The sequence below is a fragment of the Syngnathoides biaculeatus genome, chromosome 15, assembly GCF_019802595.1.
Source record: "Syngnathoides biaculeatus isolate LvHL_M chromosome 15, ASM1980259v1, whole genome shotgun sequence".
Taxonomy (NCBI): Eukaryota; Metazoa; Chordata; class Actinopteri; order Syngnathiformes; family Syngnathidae; genus Syngnathoides; species Syngnathoides biaculeatus.
In genome coordinates this window covers 24,500,477-24,519,937 of record NC_084654.1, presented here as the reverse complement: position 1 = coordinate 24,519,937, position 19,461 = coordinate 24,500,477, and the positions used below count along the sequence as shown (strand labels likewise).

Sequence of the window (19,461 nt, the reverse complement as noted above, 5' to 3'; positions counted from 1 at the left end):
GCGAATATTAATCCTTATAATACATTTGACCTTGATTTGACCCGGTTTTGTTTCTGAAAATGTGCAATACAGCCACTTTTATTTTATTTTTGTTCAAAATATGAGAATGACAGCGAGGTAAAGAGAATCCTACGGATGCTCGTTTGCAGTTGCCGAGTCCTTTTTGACAGCGAACTCTTGGCGAGAGGTGGGAGGGGATACGCCCACCCTGGATTGGTCGCCAAAAAAACAAACTTCACACCAGGATATTTTAAAATCTTTCATAAATTTCCCATGCATTATGTTTTTGGGGTGTGGGAGGAAACCGGAATATCCAGAGAAAAACCACACAGGCACGAGGAAAAGAGCCAAAGTTCGTATCGGGAGGCCCGACGCTGACCTGTGACCTCTGACCTGTGAGGTGCCTAATTGCTCTCATATTTATGGCAATTATTTTCGTTTATTTTGATTTCATACCTTTAACAATTCTTTTGGAAACAACTTTTTTTTACATTGTTTTTTATTTTTGATTGAACTATTCAAATCATTGAAAAATTGAATCAAATCATGCGGCCATTAATTGTGTGAACATTTTGATTACTCAACAATCGAAAACAATGTTATGTAATTGTAATTAAAATTGTGTGTGACCAATTTTTCTAAATACAAAAACAATAAAAATGCTCCTCAGTGGCTATTTAAAAATTAATTCGAAACACCATTTTAAACACTGAACGATTGTTTGTGGGGTCAACTCCATAATGCATTCTTATTTAAGATCAACTATTTAAAATATGAAATAAGAAAATAAATGTATTCATTACAAAAGTCAATTTCATTAGAAAAATGAATGCAGTACTACCCTAAATTAATCAATCTATCTATCTATCTATCTAATCACCCGCACACCAAATTGACGGTGTGTGTGATTGATAAAAGAAACACACGTCAAAATCTCCATTTTTGGCATTCATTTTTCTTCTCCGATTTCTCGCATACACATTTGTCATCAACATTATACACAGTAGACAGCCACGCCATCATCCTCGCTTTTGTTACGCGTCGGCAAGCATACAAAAAAATAAAATAAAACAATATTTTCTATCTGGCTCTGTGGTATTTGACAATGTTGGAAAAATAAACCGGCAAACGTCGCCATGACGACGACTCCCTTCAAAAAAATAATGTCGTTGCGTACAGATAAAAATCGGCGGCGGGGGCGAGCCCCGATGTGGAACTGCATGCGGATAAAACAAAAAAAAAGAAATGTCGGATTATTACTAAATATCATCATGGGGGTTAATGAACATTTCAAAGCATTTCAGCCATTGATTTTTGTACGTCGTATTCTTGTAATTCCTCCATTTGTCCACACGGAAACGTAGTAGCAAAATGTACCATAATTTCCGGCCTACAAGGCGCGACATTTTTTCACACGCTTTCAACCCCGCGGTTTACGTGGTGATGCGGCGCGCTAGCGTTAGCGCACCTGGTTGTAAGCGTCAGTACACAGAAAGAGTTTAACGCTAGCGCAGCGCTAACGCTAAACTCTTTCCGAGGCTTATAACCGGGTGCGCCGCGTAGGCCGGCAATTACGGTACTTTCACGTACGGTACGGTACGAAGTTTTAGTTCCAGGAACCGCAAAGACTGTCGGCGGACCCTTTTTGGAATGACTTGGACTTCTGCATAAACTGCTTGGACAAAGTGATCAGAACTTCATCCAAGTCGCAACGGATGATGAAAAACGATCTCCTGCTCCATTTGAAATTATGATTGACAAGGACAAAAAACAATTACTAGCGCGTTTTTGATAGGTTTTGTGGTTATTTTGTTCATTTTTGTCGCAGCACCTCCATTCCGGTCACTTTTCTTGGACTTCAGAGGTTGACGGACTTTTGGAGAAGTCAGAAACCAAGAGGATCAAATCCGTTTCCCGCACTCCACCGACGACGTCTACATGTTCCGGACAATAATTGAATTGGAAGTGTCCATTTGGACTGAGATCGGATTAGATTTTGCGACCAGTTAATGCAGAAATCCGAGCGGTCGCCGCTTCTTCCTATCAGCTAACGGCGCATTTTCGCACTTGCGCTTTCTAGACGGGAGGAGGCCCGTTGGTGTAGCTCAGCATGGGGTAGAAGGAGTGGGCGAAGTTGTTGGACTGGGCGCAGTAGTCCGCCTCGGACAAGGGCAGCAGGAAGGCGACCAGCACCAGCAGCAGGAGCGCCAGCTGGAGGGGCAGCGCCACCCGCAGGACGCGGCGTGCGAAGGGAGCCCCCCCCGGCGCGTCAGAAGGGCAGGAAGCGGACCCAGCGCCGCTGCGAAACCTGCCACGATATCAAATGTCGCATCTGTCACAATATCCGCGACGTACGCCGACCCCAAAAACCTGATCTGATCCAAAAAAAATAAAAAAATGTATTTCAAATTTTTTGCCCGTCAAAATCTTATCTTAGAATGTAAACTAAACAGCACAATTTATTTTTAAATTAAAATAATAATAATTTCAAATACTAAAAAAAAATTATGTGAATCAAAATAAATGAAATAAAAAACTTCCATGAACTATTAAAAATCATTAACAGTAATAGAAAATTATCCTATATTTGAGAAAAAAAAAACGTGTTCTACTAATGTAAAAAAAAAACGGCAACAAATTCCCAATAAATGATGTGCTGTATTATTTTGTTTCATAGCAAAAACTTAAAAAATATATTACATAAAAGTAAAATTTGAAAAAAATGCTAAAAATGCAATGCATTCACCATATTTTTAAAAATAAATGATGCGCTGAGTTAATAGTATTAAAAGTAGAACTTCATATGTCAAATGAATACATGGAATAAAACAAAAATGCAATATTAAGTACTCAACAAAAAAACCCCACAACATCGCAAACAGGTTTTTGCCTTCAGAGGCGTATGAATGACCCCCAACCCTCCCAAAAAAAAACGAGCGTGCGTGCTAAGTCGCTAATCAGCCCGACCGCAACGTCGGATGCAGACGAGGTCTCGGCGCAGCTGCAGATCGACGGCTGAGTAAAAAGCGAGGAATGAGCGGCAAAGCCAACGTTAGCGCACGCGACGGCGAGCTCCGCGCCGGCAAGACCTCGGGCAAACTTCGGGAAAGGCTCGTTCGGAACGCGACGACAGGAACGGGCTGAGGTGGACGACGGGGCTGCTTTTCCACAAAGTGCTCGTTAACACGCAGCAAAACTCTCAAATCTTACCATCTGTCCATCTTTGTCCAGGCATAAAAGTCATTTGTGCTCATTCCAGGGGTCCCGAATATGTCGGCTCGCAGTCACTCACGTTTGAAAAATGTACGGGTGTGGTCAGTCATGCCCGCGGATATAACCTTGCGGGTGTGCGTTCTGTTTCTGTTTGTAATTATGAGTGTACCCCTTTAAGAGCGAGGGGGTGGGGTGTCTGGTTAACTAGGAAGTAGAAGTGGGCTGCCTTCCGTCCGGTTCACTGCGCTGGATCGGTTTTCATGCGACAAGTGCGCAGCTTAGAGGGAACATTGGTCAAGACTACACAAAACCAGCAAAGTCTTTCAACATCCATGTATTTCTACTCGTCACAAATTTTACTGCGTGTGATTTTTCGCGGCCAACTGGGCAGATTTGCGAGTGCGACGGCGCACTGCCAAATGACAGTGACTGGGCTCGGCCATTTTGGGCAAATTTCGGGAAAAAATTTAGCCTCAGAGAACACTTTCAGCGATGGATGGGAAATTTGGTGGTCATGATGACCGCGACAGAAAGCGTATGAAAATGTCTCAAGGACGCACACGTGTCTGAAATTGAACAAAGGTATTCCTGGCTAAACAGCCTGATGCACTACCAGCAGCTAAAGCATTATGCAAAGATATCAGGCAGCCATTTTAGTTTCAGACAACGAGTTTTGGGTTAATTCCGTCTGTAAGTGAGGAAAATTGAACCCCGGACGTCAACACGGAAATTGGACGGAGGTGTTTGTCAGAAAAAGTTGCACGGGTCCAAATCTGACCAGGAAGTCGGCCATTTTGGTTTGCAGCAGACAGTTGTGAGTGAATTTCAGGGCCAACAAAGGTCACTGGCTCAACGGAGGCCCAGACTGGCATCCGATGTGTTGGATCGAAGCGAAGGAATTGCAAAGTTGATGCTTAACGTTCCAATTTCCCCAAGGTGGCCGTAAAACCATGTGACAAATTCGGGATCGTGCCGTCCAATGACAACGCAGGCTCCCCGTTGAATGGTAAGGTGCAAGCGGTAAGACTTTTGAGTTTTGCAAGAAAAACAACAACACAACAAGCAGGCTGAATTAAAAAGGGACGACAACGGGGAAGGGGGGGGGGGGGGGTCCTCACAAATGGCGAGCGGCGACGACTGGAAGGGGGCGGGGCATAGTTGGTGACAATGCAACAGAAGAAGAAGAAGAAAGGTCACAAGGGAAACGGCAGCCTTTTGGTTTTGTTCATTGCAGACATTTGCTGGCTGCTTGACAGAAAAAAGGGAGTGAGGGGGGGGGGTGCAAGTGCGCCCACTAGTGGCGGGACATTGTTGTTGTTAGCTCCAAAGGAAGACTTTTTTGGGGGGTGGGGTGGGGGGGGTGGGGGGCAATCCAGTGGATGTTATTAAGCAGCAGAAACTCGGAAGCCGCTCGTCAGTTGGCCTACCCGAGAGCGTCTAGACTTGCGGAAGATGATGGAATCGCCGATCACGACCGCTCAATTGAAAGAGGGAAAAAAAAAAAAAAAAAGGGGGATTTGAACGGGGATTCCCAACCGCTGAGCCAGGAGAAAGGAGCAATTTCACTTGGTTTGTCCCAAAAAATGTCATTTTTCCACGACAAATCCATGTTCCTCAATCTGTATTTGGGACTTCCAAAAATTATTCCCTTCCACTAGATGGCAGAATTCATTTGTGCAGTTACTTGTTGCTTTTCATATCTCAGAACAAAAACGTTGTGTTCAATTCTACGGGCCCAACTTTCACAACGTGCGAGTAAATTGAGACGGGATGGTCAATATTTCAGGACACCGGTGGTACCGACAAGGTTAATTTCTTGTTCTTCTGCTCCAACCCACTTGAAAAAGTGATTTAATGGAGAAAATTGGCATAATATTAGTATTTGCTACTGTCTCAATGAATCGATCCCCCGTTAATAGCGACGGTTCACCGTAAGCTAGTGAGTCCCGGCGCCAAAGTTTTTATTATTATTTACGCGATTTGTGCCTCGGCTCAAAAAAGGTCGGGAAACGCCGGCCTGGTATCCGTGGGGGCGACGGCTTCCATCATCTTCCGAGTGCGCTAGCAACCAACGGAACCATGTACCTGTGCTGCGGACCGCTCACGGGGCCTCCACGCTGTGACACACTACATTTGCCCCGCCGCTGTTTGCAATCAACGGGCGGGGTCGGTAGAAGGGAGGAGGGGGGAGGGAGGGAGGTATAAAAGAAAAGAAAAGTTTCAGTCCAGGCACATCAAGACAGAAACCACCGATGACGTCGACGTCCCTCCCAAGTGCTGACGAGAGGCGAGCGGCCACAAAAAAAAAAAAACGAAAAAAAAAAAACCAAAAACAAACATGGTGGCGGATTCCTTCATTCACGTGACGTCTACATTAGCGTCAGCGCGCTAACGGCCCTTTTCAGAATATTTGTACACAAAAAAGGGGTCAGCGTACTCTCGGGTGGCAGAAAGTCATCAACAACCGCGTCAAACTACGACAAGAACTTACCGTAATTCCCAGTCTACAGAGCGCACCTGGTTATAAGACTCACCCAGTACATTTGTCAACGAAATACCATTTGGTACATGCCACACCCGTGTAAAAGCCGCAAGTGCCCACATTGAAACCCACATTAAAACACGAGATATTTACAAAGAAAGATGCTACACAGAGTTTAACGCTAACGCTAGCGCCGTGCTAACAGGGCCGGTTAAACAAAAACATACAGTAAAAATCACTGCGACCCGGCAGTAACACGCTAGCGCAGCGCTAACAGGGCCAGACCGGTAAAGGTCACTTACTCGGCACATATATTCCCCGAGTCCGCTCGATTGTCCCCTTGAGGTCGTTAGAGAAAAATGCACAAATTAGCCACATGAGCCGCAGGGTTGAAAGCGTGTAAAAAAGTCGCGGCTTACAGGCCAGAAATTACCACACTTTTCAATGCAATTCAATTTTATTTTCAAGGTATACTTACACCTGTTTTGTCATTTATTTTACTTCAGTTCCAGATGAAAGCTTTTTTTTTTGGGGGGGGGGGGGGCTAGATATTAAAATTTGAGCTTTTTTTTTCACCTCACTTTTCTTACTAGCGAAAAAAATGTCGCTTTGTAATTTTTTTCTCCGTGATTCCCCCCAAAATAAACAAACAAATAAAAGTAAATCAGGTGCTTAAAAAAAAAAAAACCAAAAATTCTGTATACCTGCCTTGACAAATGTGCCATGTTTTTCTGGTTCAATAAGAAAAAAAAAAAAAAAATACAGTCCAGATATATGTGGAGCCTCAAAACCTGATCGAGTATCGCGGATATTTGGCTAGATAAAAATCCTCATTTAAGCCTTTTAAAAAAGTTTATTTTATTTTTTATCACTCTGCCTTGATCCAAAAAAAAAAAAAAAAAACATAGCGTAGCCTTTGTTTCAAAAAAACAAAAAGTCCTCGTAGTGCCATCGGAGATCGCCTGAGCTTTCGCCACCCGGAAGTACTTGTGACGACGTCACGCTCGAAAGGTCGACTTACTCGGTCGGCTCATAAATGCACATCTGCTCCACTACAAGCAAAGATTAGAGTGAGGAAACGTTCCGGGAAAGCTTCTCCGGTCAAATGAGGTTGGGAGTCAAGGAAGGACAAAAAAAAGGAAGAGCTAAATAAAGGCGGACCCGTTTTGGAAAAGCGGGAGAGGAGAAGAGGTGAGGACAGAGCCGGCGTGGGGGCGGGGTGAATTTTGGACTTTTGCGGGATGCAGGTCGGAAGCCCCTTTCACACTGCGCGCAAGCGGCTTCTTCTTCTTTTCAGGAGAACAAAAATGTATTCTGGAATGAGGCTGGAACATCGCAGAATGTCGAAAAAGTGAAGCCCTGCGACTGCATCCGGAAGGCGTTCACAGAGCTTCACTTTTAGAATGAATGAATGAAACTGAAGAAAGATTAGTGCCGGCACAGTCACGCTTTTGCTGGATTTTGCGCGAAAGTCACGACCACGTCGAATCTCCGTCTGCGGTCACGGCTGCCGCGATGACATTTTCCGCTAATTCTGTGTGAAAGAGGCGCCGGCGGGCTCGGGAGAGGAAAAGGGAGGCGTATACGTTACCGATCGGCGCCGACTCGGAGTGCTCCTCCCCGAGGCGGGACTGAGCGACCCGGAACCGGTGTCCAGATCATCCGCCGACGACCAAGACGACAGATCCTGCGGAAGCGCGAGACGGGACACGCTCAGCCGAGGGACAGAACGGAAAAGTACGAGCATTTCTGGGAAAAATGCGACGACACCGAGACCAGAGTAAAAAGATTTTTGGGGGATTTTGCTGTTTTTGTAGGTCCATTTCGGTTTATTCCGGGAACCACTGAAAATGTAAGAAATGAAAGACAAAACTGAAAACAGAAGTGAACAGCCGGCCGTACCTGCTGACTGCTGGCCAGGTCCAGGATGCGGGCCAGCTCCCTCAGGTCTCGGGTGACCTCCTTCAGCAGCAGCTTGAGGCGGTTCCCGATGACGTGGACCTTCTCCTTGGCTTCCAGGCAGTCGCCGCTCTGCGAGTTGACCAGCAACTGCAGCGCCATGTCCTGCAGCGACGCCACCTTCCGCTGAGAGTCCAGCAGCTCCTGGCGGATTTGCTGCAACCGCAAGTCGGACCTGTTACTAGGGCCTGAGTACGCGGTTGCCGGGGAGGAAGTCGCCCATTTTGAAAAATTCAGTCCCCAAAGCCAGCGCCCCACTTGGGTGTGAGGTGGAAACTTCCGTACCGTGAGCGCTTTGTGGTGCTCTTGCAAAGTGTCGCCGTCCTGGATGGGGTCGATGGGCACCACCTCGTTGCGCCGCCGGTCGATGTTTTCCAACCAGAGCAGCAGACCGTGACTCATCTCGTGGAAGTCCTGTTTGTGGGGTCGGAAGTGCCGGGAAGTAAATACTTTGTCCCTGTAGGTGTTTTTGATCTAAACGGTTCCCACCTGGCACTGCATGAGGGCCCCTTGTAGCGAAGACCGCCACTCGTCCAAGGAGGCGGCCAGCTTGTCCCAGCGGTTGTTCATGTCCTTGAGTTTGGCCTGCAACTCCTTGGACTCGTCCGTGTCCGAGTGCACGAAGTCGGCGCTGCACAGGTTGATGGACAGCACGATGCCCTTGCGCCTGTCCCAGGCCTTCTGCAGCTCCTGGATACACGCCGAAGACCCCTTTCAGCCAAGTCGCGCAATGATCACGTTGACTACGGTACAGCCAAATTCCCAGCAAAGATCACGTTTAGAACCGAAGAAACCTTTTGAATTCAAAGTCCAGAAACAAGTCCAATTGCTGAGCTGAGCTGAGCGTCTCCGCAGACGTATCACCTTGAGCTTCTTGATGCGGAACTCGATGGTCTGGATGTCGGTGCCGAGGTCCAGCCTCCGCTGCTGCTCCAGCTCGTCGCCCGCCTCCCGCAGCCACGTCCAGATGTTGTCGAGGTCCGAGTTGAGCTGCTGCCACTGCTGCTGGTTCTGCTTGGTGCGGATCTCCTTGCTGAGGTCCTGAGCCTGCAGGAGCTCCCAGCGTTCGATCACGCCTGCCGTTAAAGCCCAAACAACCTTAAGACGACCGGTTCGATTCTGATGTGCAAAGTCGCAAGTAATTCTTTAGTTCGGACCTTCGAGTTACTGTGGCAAAATCGAGCAAGTCGAGACAGTTCCTGACTTGAGTTACGCAAGTCACAAGTCAAGTCATAGAATCTTGCTCAGTCACAACGTTTGTATGCGCGTTTTTAGCCACTTTGCACTCCGTATCTGTACCGGAGGAAGTTAGCATTACCGACACGTTTTGTACCGGTACCAGCACCAATTGGAGTACTGTAAGCCCTTCAAGTCATTGATGCGCCCCCTTGAAGGTTTAGAATCGCCTAAATCTGCCAGGAGATGGTGGCAAAGCCTTACTTTTGTCTAAATTAAGCGCCTCAAATCACTTCCACATTGTTTCTTGGCACTGTGGAGCCATAAAATGGCGGCAAAGCACTACTTTTGTCTAACCAAAGCTTTTCAACCTACGTCAACAAAGTTCCTTGGTACCAAGGTGCCAAAAAGCTTTGACTGTGTCCAAATATGCCAGAAGACCTGACTTTTGTCAAAATAAAGCGCCTCAAATCACTTCCACATTGTTTCTTGGCACTGTGGAGCCATAAAATGGCGGCAAAGCACTACTTTAGTCTAACCAAAGCTTTTCAACCTACGTCAACAAAGTTCCTTGGTAGCTAGGTGCCAAAAAGCTTTGACTGTGTCCAAATATGCCAGAAGACCTGACTTTTGTCAAAATAAAGTGCCTCAAATCACTTCCACATTGTTTCTTGGCACTGTGGAGCCATAAAATGGCGGCAAAGCACTACTTTAGTCTAACCAAAGCTTTTCAACCTACGTCAACAAAGTTCCTTGGTAGCTAGGTGCCAAAAAGCTTTGACTGTGTCCAAATATGCCAGAAGACCTGACTTTTGTCAAAATAAAGTGCCTCAAATCACTTCCACATTGTTTCTTGGCACTGTGGAGCCATAAAATGGCGGCAAAGCACTACTTTTGTCTAACCAAAGCTTTTCAACCTACGTCAACAAAGTTCCTTGGTACCAAGGTGCCAAAAAGCTTTGACTGTGTCCAAATATGCCAGAAGACCTGACTTTTGTCTAAATTAAGCGCCTCAAATCACTTCCACATTGTTTCTTGGCACTGTGGAGCCATAAAATGGCGGCAAAGCACTACTTTTGTCTAACCAAAGCTTTTCAACCTACGTCAACAAAGTTCCTTGGTACCAAGGTGCCAAAAAGCTTTGACTGTGTCCAAATATGCCAGAAGACCTGACTTTTGTCAAAATAAAGTGCCTCAAATCACTTCCACATTGTTTCTTGGCACTGTGGAGCCATAAAATGGCGGCAAAGCACTACTTTAGTCTAACCAAAGCTTTTCAACCTGCGTCAACAAAGTTCCTTGGTACCAAGGTGCCAAAAAGCTTTGACTGTGTCCAAATATGCCAGAAGACCTGACTTTTGTCTAAATTAAGCGCCTCAAATCACTTCCACATTGTTTCTTGGCACTGTGGAGCCATAAAATGGCGGCAAAGCACTACTTTTGTCTAACCAAAGCTTTTCAACCTACGTCAACAAAGTTCCTTGGTAGCTAGGTGCCAAAAAGCTTTGACTGTGTCCAAATATGCCAGAAGACCTGACTTTTGTCAAAATAAAGTGCCTCAAATCACTTCCACATTGTTTCTTGGCACTGTGGAGCCATAAAATGGCGGCAAAGCACTACTTTAGTCTAACCAAAGCTTTTCAACCTACGTCAACAAAGTTCCTTGGTACCAAGGTGCCAAAAAGCTTTGACTGTGTCCAAATATGCCAGAAGACCTGACTTTTGTCTAAATTAAGCGCCTCAAATCACTTCCACATTGTTTCTTGGCACTGTGGAGCCATAAAATGGCGGCAAAGCACTACTTTTGTCTAACCAAAGCTTTTCAACCTACGTCAACAAAGTTCCTTGGTAGCTAGGTGCCAAAAAGCTTTGACTGTGTCCAAATATGCCAGAAGACCTGACTTTTGTCAAAATAAAGTGCCTCAAATCACTTCCACATTGTTTCTTGGCACTGTGGAGCCATAAAATGGCGGCAAAGCACTACTTTAGTCTAACCAAAGCTTTTCAACCTACGTCAACAAAGTTCCTTGGTACCAAGGTGCCAAAAAGCTTTGACTGTGTCCAAATATGCCAGAAGACCTTACTTTTGTCTAAATTAAGCGCCTCAAATCACTTCCACATTGTTTCTTGGCACTGTGGAGCCATAAAATGGCGGCAAAGCACTACTTTTGTCTAACCAAAGCTTTTCAACCTACGTCAACAAAGTTCCTTGGTAGCTAGGTGCCAAAAAGCTTTGACTGTGTCTAAATAATGCTCCTCAACTCACTTCAACAATGTTACTTGGCATCAAGATCCCAATAAATGGCACCAAAGCAACAGTTTTGTTGCCTAACAAGCAATAGTTGTATTAACGAATAGCCAATCACGAAGACATCTTGAGAAAAGACACTTAGCACAAATCCTAGCTAGCTTAACTAGCTACCGGTCAGCTAAACTTTTTAGTGACCGGAGCTGACGTAAGCGGTCTTTGGTTTTTAGTGACGGACGGGGTAGGTGCGTTGGGGGCGGCTCCTGTCTTGGAGTTGAAAACCTGACAGGGCCGCCCGCCGTTTTTAACTCTCGAGTTCTCAAACTGGCAACTTTAGCCTGACTGGCGAGCAAATTACGCGACTGACCGGACGTTTGGGACTCGGAGCCGCTGGGATTGGCCAACCCGGAGGTGGTGTCCTCGTCCTCTTTCAACTCGTAGCCCATCCTCTTCACCGTGGCGATGTTGCCGCGACACTCGCCCAGCAGCCTCGTCTGCGCGGCGCGCAAGAAAGGATGTCATAACAATAATAATAAGCCGGCATAAAAACTAATACGTCATGATAATGGAACGGAATATATTTCAGTTATTATTATTTAATTTTTATTCCATCACATTATCATGATCATCATTACACAGACAATAATTTGGTATATTATCTCAAATAAGAAAATACATTTTTAAAAAACCTATTGAAACAACACAATAAATAAAGTACCACATATTTTATGAAATATTCTAAATAATTATGTTAAATACTAAATGTAAAAAAAAAATCTTAAAATAATACAAAAATGAATTAAAAAAAAAAAAAACAAACCCCGATTTGATGTGAATGAAAATGAAATAATTTTAATGATAGGCAAACATACGTATCCCATGTAGGAGGCATCCGGGTCGACGGCGGCGGGCGCGCGTCCGCCGCCGCTTTCGGCGTGCGGCGAGTCCGACGAGGCCGCCTCCCCTGCGGACACGCAGCGTTCACACGCGCCGGTCATCATCACGCACAAAACTAAACGTCTACGTGGAAAGGTCGACTGCGATAGGCCCCGCCCAGACAAGGACACGCGGACATCCGTCGCTTGTCTGCGCGCGGACGCTAATTCGCCAACGCCCTTCGCCGACAGAAGTGACGTCCAAGAAACGTGCAGAGAGATTTTATCGACCTTTTCGTTGTGTTTGGAAACAATGGGTGACACGAGGGAACTTCTGGGTGGCAAAAAAAATCCCAAAATCACAGCGTCATCTTCATCCCAAACTTAACCGTAGAAGTGGCTTCAAATATGTTGTCGTAAAAAATAAATCTCTCCCGTGGTAAGCAAATTTTCCTCACGTCGCGTGTTCTGCTGACCTCGGACTAAAATTACGGCGAAAATTGTTACTGGAGACATTCAAGATGATCCCTTTGGTATGTAAAAAGATTATTATTTATTTATTCTTTTTTTTTTTTTTTTTTTTTTTGTGACCCGGTCTGCAGTTAACACAGCATCGAGCAAGGTGACAAGAGTGAAGGAAAGGACGGGCTCGGCTCCATTTCCGTCAGGTCCCGCTTTTCGCTCGGACGGCCGAGGACCGAAAGGAATGGATCGGAACAACCCGCTGTCAGAAAAAGTGTTGCCGACGGTTACCAAAAAGTGTGAATGGACGCAAATGCGAAAGCGGCGAACGCTGAAGCAAATTCCCGGAGGCATGCGAGGCGGCCTACCGGCGCGGTTAGTTTAACAAACGTTCTCTGGGATCGCGACATCTGCCGGAAACATCGTCAAGCGCACGCACGGTCAGCGTCGGCCATTTCAGACGACTAAACCTGCGGCCGTTTTGTTGAGCGGGGGGAGGTCCTTGGCCCGGGGGGTAAAGAAAAGAAAATTAGCGGGACTCGGCTGTGACTTTTTACAGCCTCTTCCCCGTCACGTGAAATTTTCATTTCTTAAAAAGATGTACGTACGCTATGCGACCGGACAAATAATTCGGGGAGAGTATTTCAAATCGGCAGGCCTTCATTCCGCTCTTGCTGTTAAACGGCCGAGAAGAAGGAATGAGGCTGCTCTTTCCACATTTTCACAATCATAATAATAATAATAATAATAATCCACTTCCCTGTGTGAATTTCAATTCATTTCTCATATATAGGAAGTGGGAAATGAACCATGTTCTGTGGACTTTAAAAAGATGCAAACGGATAAGGTCCAAAATATGAAGACATATTAAAACACCTCACGTGTTTTCAGATACTGCTACAATTCCAATTTTTGGGCTGACCAAAAAGAATACATTTTTAAAAATTCAATTGTGTTTTAGAGATGAAAAGGGCTCATTAAAGGTCAAACAATTTATTTACCTCGGTTTTATTTTTTCAAATCACAAAAATCTGCCATTTCAACACGGGTGTGAAGACTTTTTATATTCACTGCATATTTATTTTGTATCGTTTTAGGTATGCAAAGAAATTTTTCATTTTTTTTAAACGCGCTTGTGTAGAACTGATTCGTTGAATTCACGTTATTTCTTGTGAGAAATATTGTTTTGTTTTTTCTCAGTCGTTTTTCAGATGGATGACAAAAACGGAAGTTGTGCTGCACGAGATAAATATGGAAGAAACAAAAGATGACATTACGTTTATAGATCAACACCCAATGAGAAACAAACGAGCTTAAAACGCGTACTGATAAATTTGGCGTCATCGCGCAACCACGTCGTCATTTAGCGACGTTTACAGCGAGCAGCGGACCCGTAGCTCAGTGGTTAGAGCACTGGTTTGGTAAACCAGGGGTTGTGGGTTCGTATCCCACTGGGGCCTCCACTTCCCGAGAAGGGTTGCGTCAGGAAGGGCATCCGGCGTAAAAATTGTGCCAAACATATATATGCGTTCATCTGAGATGACACGCTGTGGCGACCCCGAAAGGGACAAGCCGAAAGGAAAACAACAACAACAGCGAGCAGCGGACCCACCGGCAAGAGAGACGAGCGGCCAACGCGTCTCCCGGTTCTGACCTGACAAGGGGGAGGCGGGCCGGCGCAAGAAGTCCCCCTCCTGGCCCTGCTGCTCCCGGAGGGCCCGACCGGCGCTCTCCAGCCCGCGGCTCAAGTCGTAGTCGTGGTCCCACTCCAGCGGGATGGAGTCCACGCTGGCCGGCGTGTCCCGGCCCGAGCGCTCGGTCCGCGGCTGCGCCGCCGAGCGTCCCGAGGAGGGCAGCGGCGACAGGAAGCCGTCGCCCAGACGCTCGCTCCACGGCGGCGGGCCCGACAGGTCCGCGGGCTCGTCCAGCTCCGCCTCGCGATCCCAGAGCGACGCCTCGCCGTCGTCCTCGGCCAGCTGAAGGAGAATTTGTCACATCGTCGGGTGAAGAAGCAAAATCCCCCAAACAGGTTCCTACTGTACTTGTTCTTGCCTATCTACCAGGACGACTCTAAACGTCTAAATGAAGCTCCTCAACTGACTTCAATGGTTCGAAGCAATATGGTGATTGCGCGCGATAAGAGAAGGCGTTTGAGTCCTTACGGGCAGGCGGATGAGCTTCTTGTAGTAGCGCTCGACCCGTCCGAACACCTCCTGGCAGTAGCGCTGCAGCTCCTCCAGCTCCTCCTCGATGACGGCGGCGTCCAGCGGCTCGCTCTTCTCGATCAGCGCCTCGCCCTGGTGGAAGACGGCCTCCATCTTGGCCGCGGTCAGCGAGATCTCCTGCTGGAACGACTGCGGGACCGTAGAAGGTGCGAGGCTCAGTCCGGTTGCGGCGGAACGTTCCGGATGGGTGGGAGGTGGCACCCTTTCCCGCCGGAACGGTCCTCACGACCGCGTTTGGCAGCTTTGATACCTTCCACAGCTCGCAAACCTCCAAAATGGCGACAACCGGATTTGTTTTGGCTCACATTTCGGATTCCACAAAACATTTGTTGTCATTTTGGTTAATATTGAGCAGCTCGGAAAATGGATGGATGGATTTTACATTTATAAAAAAAAAAAAAAAAAAAAATACATTTGTATTTTCCTTCATATGTATTGTTCACTGTGTGAATGTATTTTCAATGATATATTTGGTTCATATTTTGTACACTTTTTTTCTCAAAAATGTGTTTTTTCATATATTTGTGCATTTCGTTCAATCTTTTGTACTTTTTTTTTTGCAACATTTCATATTTTTCTTCCAAAATCTTTTGAAGTAGATTTTTTTGTGGTCTATTTAATTATTTTTAATTCATACAATTTTATTCAGTTTTTATTTGTGTTTCGTATGCTCACCCAAATATTTTTTGGTATTTTTCTATTTCATGCATTCTATATGCTTTTGTATAATTGTCTCATGTTGAATATAATTTTTCCACGTTCCATGTAGTATTTTCCAAGGTATTCTTCCCCCGTGATTTTTGTCTCAATTTGTTCTGTATTTTGGTCTAATATTTGGTATTTTAAATTTGTGCACTTTCATCGACACGTTCCATATTTAATGCTATTTTCAAACATTTATCTCCGTACTTTCCCCCTCCCCCAATGTTTGTATGTGTTTTATTTAATAGTTGTGTAATTTTGTGATTTCATTTCAATTACACGTTTTTGTCATATTTTGACAATCTCGGTGCAGAACGCGTGCTTTGTGGATTTTTTGGGGACGCTTTGATGAAATGCTTGTCGCGGTCCAATCGGTAAGGGCTCATTACCGCCACCCAGTGGACTGTATTGGAACAGTAACCAGCTGCTACGTCCTGATGCCTCCTCGAGCCCCCCCTCAGCAGAACTTGAGTGCAAGCAACCGCTGGAGGTCCTCGGGCCGCACTCACCCTGAGCTGCTTGATCTTGGCTTGGATGTCGCACTCCGAGAAGTGCTCGATGTTGGTGAGCTGCAGGTCCATCTCGGTCAGCCAGACCAGGATGGCGTCCCTCGCCGTTTCAAACTCCTCCCTCTGACCGATGAAGTGCTGAATGGGCAGTCGGGACGCACAGACAGACAGCTTTGTCATAGTGCGCGCTAACACGCCGATGTACAGAAAAATCTGGGACGTGCTAACATCTCTGTCCACAAATCTTAAAACGGTAAATATGAAAGGCTGCTTTGCTTCCTCGGGGCCTGGACGCAACTCGCTCAGGTTGAGGACGAGGTCACGTTTTATGAGCAATCCATCTCGTTTCAAAGGGGATGCGGGCGTGGCTACCTTGAGCCGGCGCAGGATGGCCGCCACCCGCTTCTGCAGATCGTCCCAGCGCCGGTTGGCGCTGCGAGCCATCCCTTTGAGGCCGCAGCCGGAGTCCGTCCGATTTTCTCTGGCCAGCCGACGGTACTGCTTGTTCAGCAACTCCAGCTGGGTCAGGCTTTCGTGGACCTGCCGCTGGAAGGCCTGCGGACGACGCACAGACAGATAAACGCGCTACGAGCTTCCAAAATGGACACTTCATCAGCCTCACGGTTCCGAGGTTCCGGGTTCAATCCCGGACTCGCCTGTTTGCCTCCCTGTGCCCGTGTGCCCACTGCGCTTTCCTCCCACACCCCAAAAATATGCAACATTCATTGGACGCTCTAAATTGCCCCAAGGTGTGATTGTGAACTGGCTGGCAAGCAGTTCGGGGTGCGCCCCGCCTCCTGCGCGTCGACAGCCGGGTTTGGCTCCAGCACTCCCAGCCCCCCCTTGTGAGGATAAGCGGCGAAGAAGATGGATGGATGGATAAATGTTCAGAATATTGGATTGTAATTATATCCTAGTCTTGAAATTTGTAAATATTTTCACTTTAGTCACATAAAACTGTGACTTTATCCTTTCACTTATTGTAAGAGTAGAACTTCAATTTTATTCTCCTAAATATATTCATTCTTTTATTCATGACATTTTTTAAATCATCCTTCTTGATTTTACTCTTGTATAATGATTACTGAACTTTACTCTCCTGAAATTTGAAGTTTATTCCCAGACGAACTTTTTGTTCTACAAAATTATGATTTTATTCCTTTACATTCGTTCATTCATTTTCCGAGCCGCTAATCCACACAAGGGGTTGCCGGAGTCTACCCCAGCTGTCATCGGGCAGGAGGCGGGGCACATCCTGAACTGGTCGTCAGCCAATCGCAGGGCATCATCGCATTGCCTGTATTCCTTCACATTTATTTCCATCCATTCATTTTCTTAGCCGCTTATCCTCAGAAGGGTCGTGCAGAGTGCCAGAGCCTATCCCAGCTGTCAGCAGGCAGAAGGCGGGGCACACCCTGAACTGGTCGCAAGCCACACTCACAATCGCACCAACGTGCAATTTAGAGTTTTCCAATTAATGATGCATATTTTTTTGGAATGTGGGAGGAAAGCGGAGTGCCCACCCGGAGGAAAGCCACGCAGGCACGGACGGGGGAGAGAACAAGCACATTCTTCTTCTTTTTTTCTTCACAAAAATTCAAATTCAAATTTTTGGGAATTTTTATTTTGGAACATTCCAACTTTTCATAATATTAGGGTTGAATTCTTGTCAATTTTCTCCCCGAACAAGAGAGGAAGTTTCCGCTGGGGATTCGAGTACCTCAAATTTCTTGAGCTCCTCCTTGGCTTCGGTGTACAAAACGCCGGAAGAATTGGGCAGAGCGGCCGTCCTCTCGGAAGCCGCCAACCACTCCTCGAAGCGGGAAAAGTCCTCCAGGAATTTCTGCCACAAGCGCCACGTTTCCTCAATCCTGCGTGACGACATCGGCGGCGCGGGACTCCCGTCAAGTGCGGAAAGAAGTTCGAGTCCCGCACGCATTTTTGCATTCTGCGTTTGGTGAACTTGCAAAAAAGGTGGTTTGGCGAGGCCCTACTTGAGTTTCCTTTCCACGGAGGAGGCGCAGATGCTCCTCCAACGGCGGTCCAGGCTGCGCGTGGCCTGCTGGATGGAGTCGCACTCGGCGTCGGTGGCGCAGGCGTCGCAGTCGTGCAGCAGGACCTCGCACAGGTTCAGCACCGACGCCACGCCGGTGCTGTGCTTCTCGATGTCGCTCTGAAGCTCCTGAAAAAAAGAAAAAACCCAACGGCCAATCTGTCACATTCCAATCGTGGGGACAAAAGTACTCGCGGCCAGAATGTTTGGGGAACCGGTACGCCGTTGTCTGCTAAAAAAATTCTTGACACCAGGTGGTGCCATCTTGGTGCCAACAAAGCAAACTGAAGTGAGTTGAGCGCTTCATTCAGACAAAAATGCGAGTCCAAAAAAAGTAATTCCCGGCCTGGTTACAAGCCTCACCGAGTGCATTTGTACAGGAAATACCATTTGATACCGCAGCTGTGTAAAAGCCGCAACACGAGATGTTTCCAAAAAAAGACGGTACACAGAAAAAGTTTCACGCTAAAGCTAATGCTAGCGCTAACAGGGACGGGTTCAAATAAAATAAATATATCACTGAGACATGGCAGTAACAGAGCTGCAACAGACAGGCTAGTACAGCGCTAACCACTAACAGGGCCGGTAAAAGTCACTTCCTCGGCACATGTATTCCACCGGTCTCATTCCTCCCTTTTTATCGCTCGAGTGTGAAAAAAATCGCGGCTCGTAGGCGGGAAATTATGGTACTTCATTAAGGAACGGATACCAGAAAAACAACTCCTGCAACAAAGTAGTTGTACTTGGTTACTGGATGTCAGAGAATGGATTCCTTCCACAAACCTGCTGCAGGTCGAGTTTCCGCTGAATTTCTTGGAGGTCGCAGGCGTTGTAGGCGATGGGCTGGGACAGCTCGGTCTCGATGTGGCCCAGCCAGGTCCGCAAGCTGCTCATGTTCTTGTCCAGCTGCTGCACGGCCACCAGGGTCTCCCTCAGCTTCTTCACCCTGCCGACAACAAAGTTGCCACTCGTTTGAGTATACCAGGACCACTCCCGCAGTTCAAAGTGCTTCCTCTCTGACGCGCACTCTTGACACTAACAACCCCGGATGCAAACACCGAGGGGATAGTGTCGACGAGGAAAAAGTTCTCTCGAGACTTTGCACAGGAGACCGTCTGGAAACAAAGCCGGGAAACCGAGTCCTGATTCACCAGACAATGTTCTGGATGGACCGAAGCTACTTAAATGGTAAACGAGCTCTCCTGGCAAGTGGAACAAGGTCGTCTTTCTTATAAATACACAATTGTACGCTTATAGTGACTATTACGGTTCCACACCTGGCATCGATGAGGTCCAGGAGGTGCTGCCAGCGGTCGTTGATTTTGGTGAGCTTGTGTTGGATTTCGGCAGCCTTGGTCTGGTGGCTGGCCCGGGCCAGACGCTCTCCCAGTTGGTGCAGGTGCAACTTGTTCTCCTCGGCCACCGAGATCTCCTCCTGGTAGTCCTAAGGAGGCAGAACCAAAGGCGTTCATTGCAAAGATTTGGTGGCAACACATAGAGTACACTGGACTGTGGAGGACCAGGACTGCCAAAGTCCTTTTTTTTCCCTGAGAAAAT

At 46.8% G+C, this 19,461-nt stretch overlaps 1 protein-coding gene across 11 annotated transcripts in view; it reads right to left on the bottom strand.

Annotated features, from left to right (window-relative positions):
• Positions 1–554: 554 nt before the first annotated feature.
• The window catches only part of syne1b (spectrin repeat containing, nuclear envelope 1b), a 92,236-nt gene continuing 73,329 nt past the window's right edge, over positions 555–19,461 (bottom strand). For 6 of the 11 annotated variants that reach the window (XM_061844658.1, XM_061844657.1, XM_061844652.1 and 3 more), the window contains 17 exons: positions 19,182–19,348; positions 18,688–18,850; positions 17,846–18,033; positions 17,572–17,722; positions 16,224–16,406; positions 15,852–15,989; positions 14,578–14,769; positions 14,070–14,391; positions 11,951–12,042; positions 11,446–11,572; positions 8,519–8,730; positions 8,144–8,344; positions 7,940–8,068; positions 7,598–7,810; positions 7,287–7,382; positions 5,299–5,357; positions 555–2,308 (listed from right to left, as the gene is read on the bottom strand). In XM_061844658.1, the coding sequence (XP_061700642.1) occupies positions 2,077–2,308; positions 5,299–5,357; positions 7,287–7,382; positions 7,598–7,810; positions 7,940–8,068; positions 8,144–8,344; positions 8,519–8,730; positions 11,446–11,572; positions 11,951–12,042; positions 14,070–14,391; positions 14,578–14,769; positions 15,852–15,989; positions 16,224–16,406; positions 17,572–17,722; positions 17,846–18,033; positions 18,688–18,850; positions 19,182–19,348 (2,865 nt within the window). In that variant the 3' untranslated portion in view covers positions 555–2,076. Of the gene's footprint in view, positions 2,309–5,296; positions 5,358–7,286; positions 7,383–7,597; positions 7,811–7,939; positions 8,069–8,143; positions 8,345–8,518; positions 8,731–11,445; positions 11,573–11,950; positions 12,043–14,069; positions 14,392–14,577; positions 14,770–15,851; positions 15,990–16,223; positions 16,407–17,571; positions 17,723–17,845; positions 18,034–18,687; positions 18,851–19,181; positions 19,349–19,461 lie in introns of those variants that run through there. The other 5 variants (XM_061844660.1, XM_061844656.1, XR_009798569.1 and 2 more) reach the window with 5 other exon arrangements.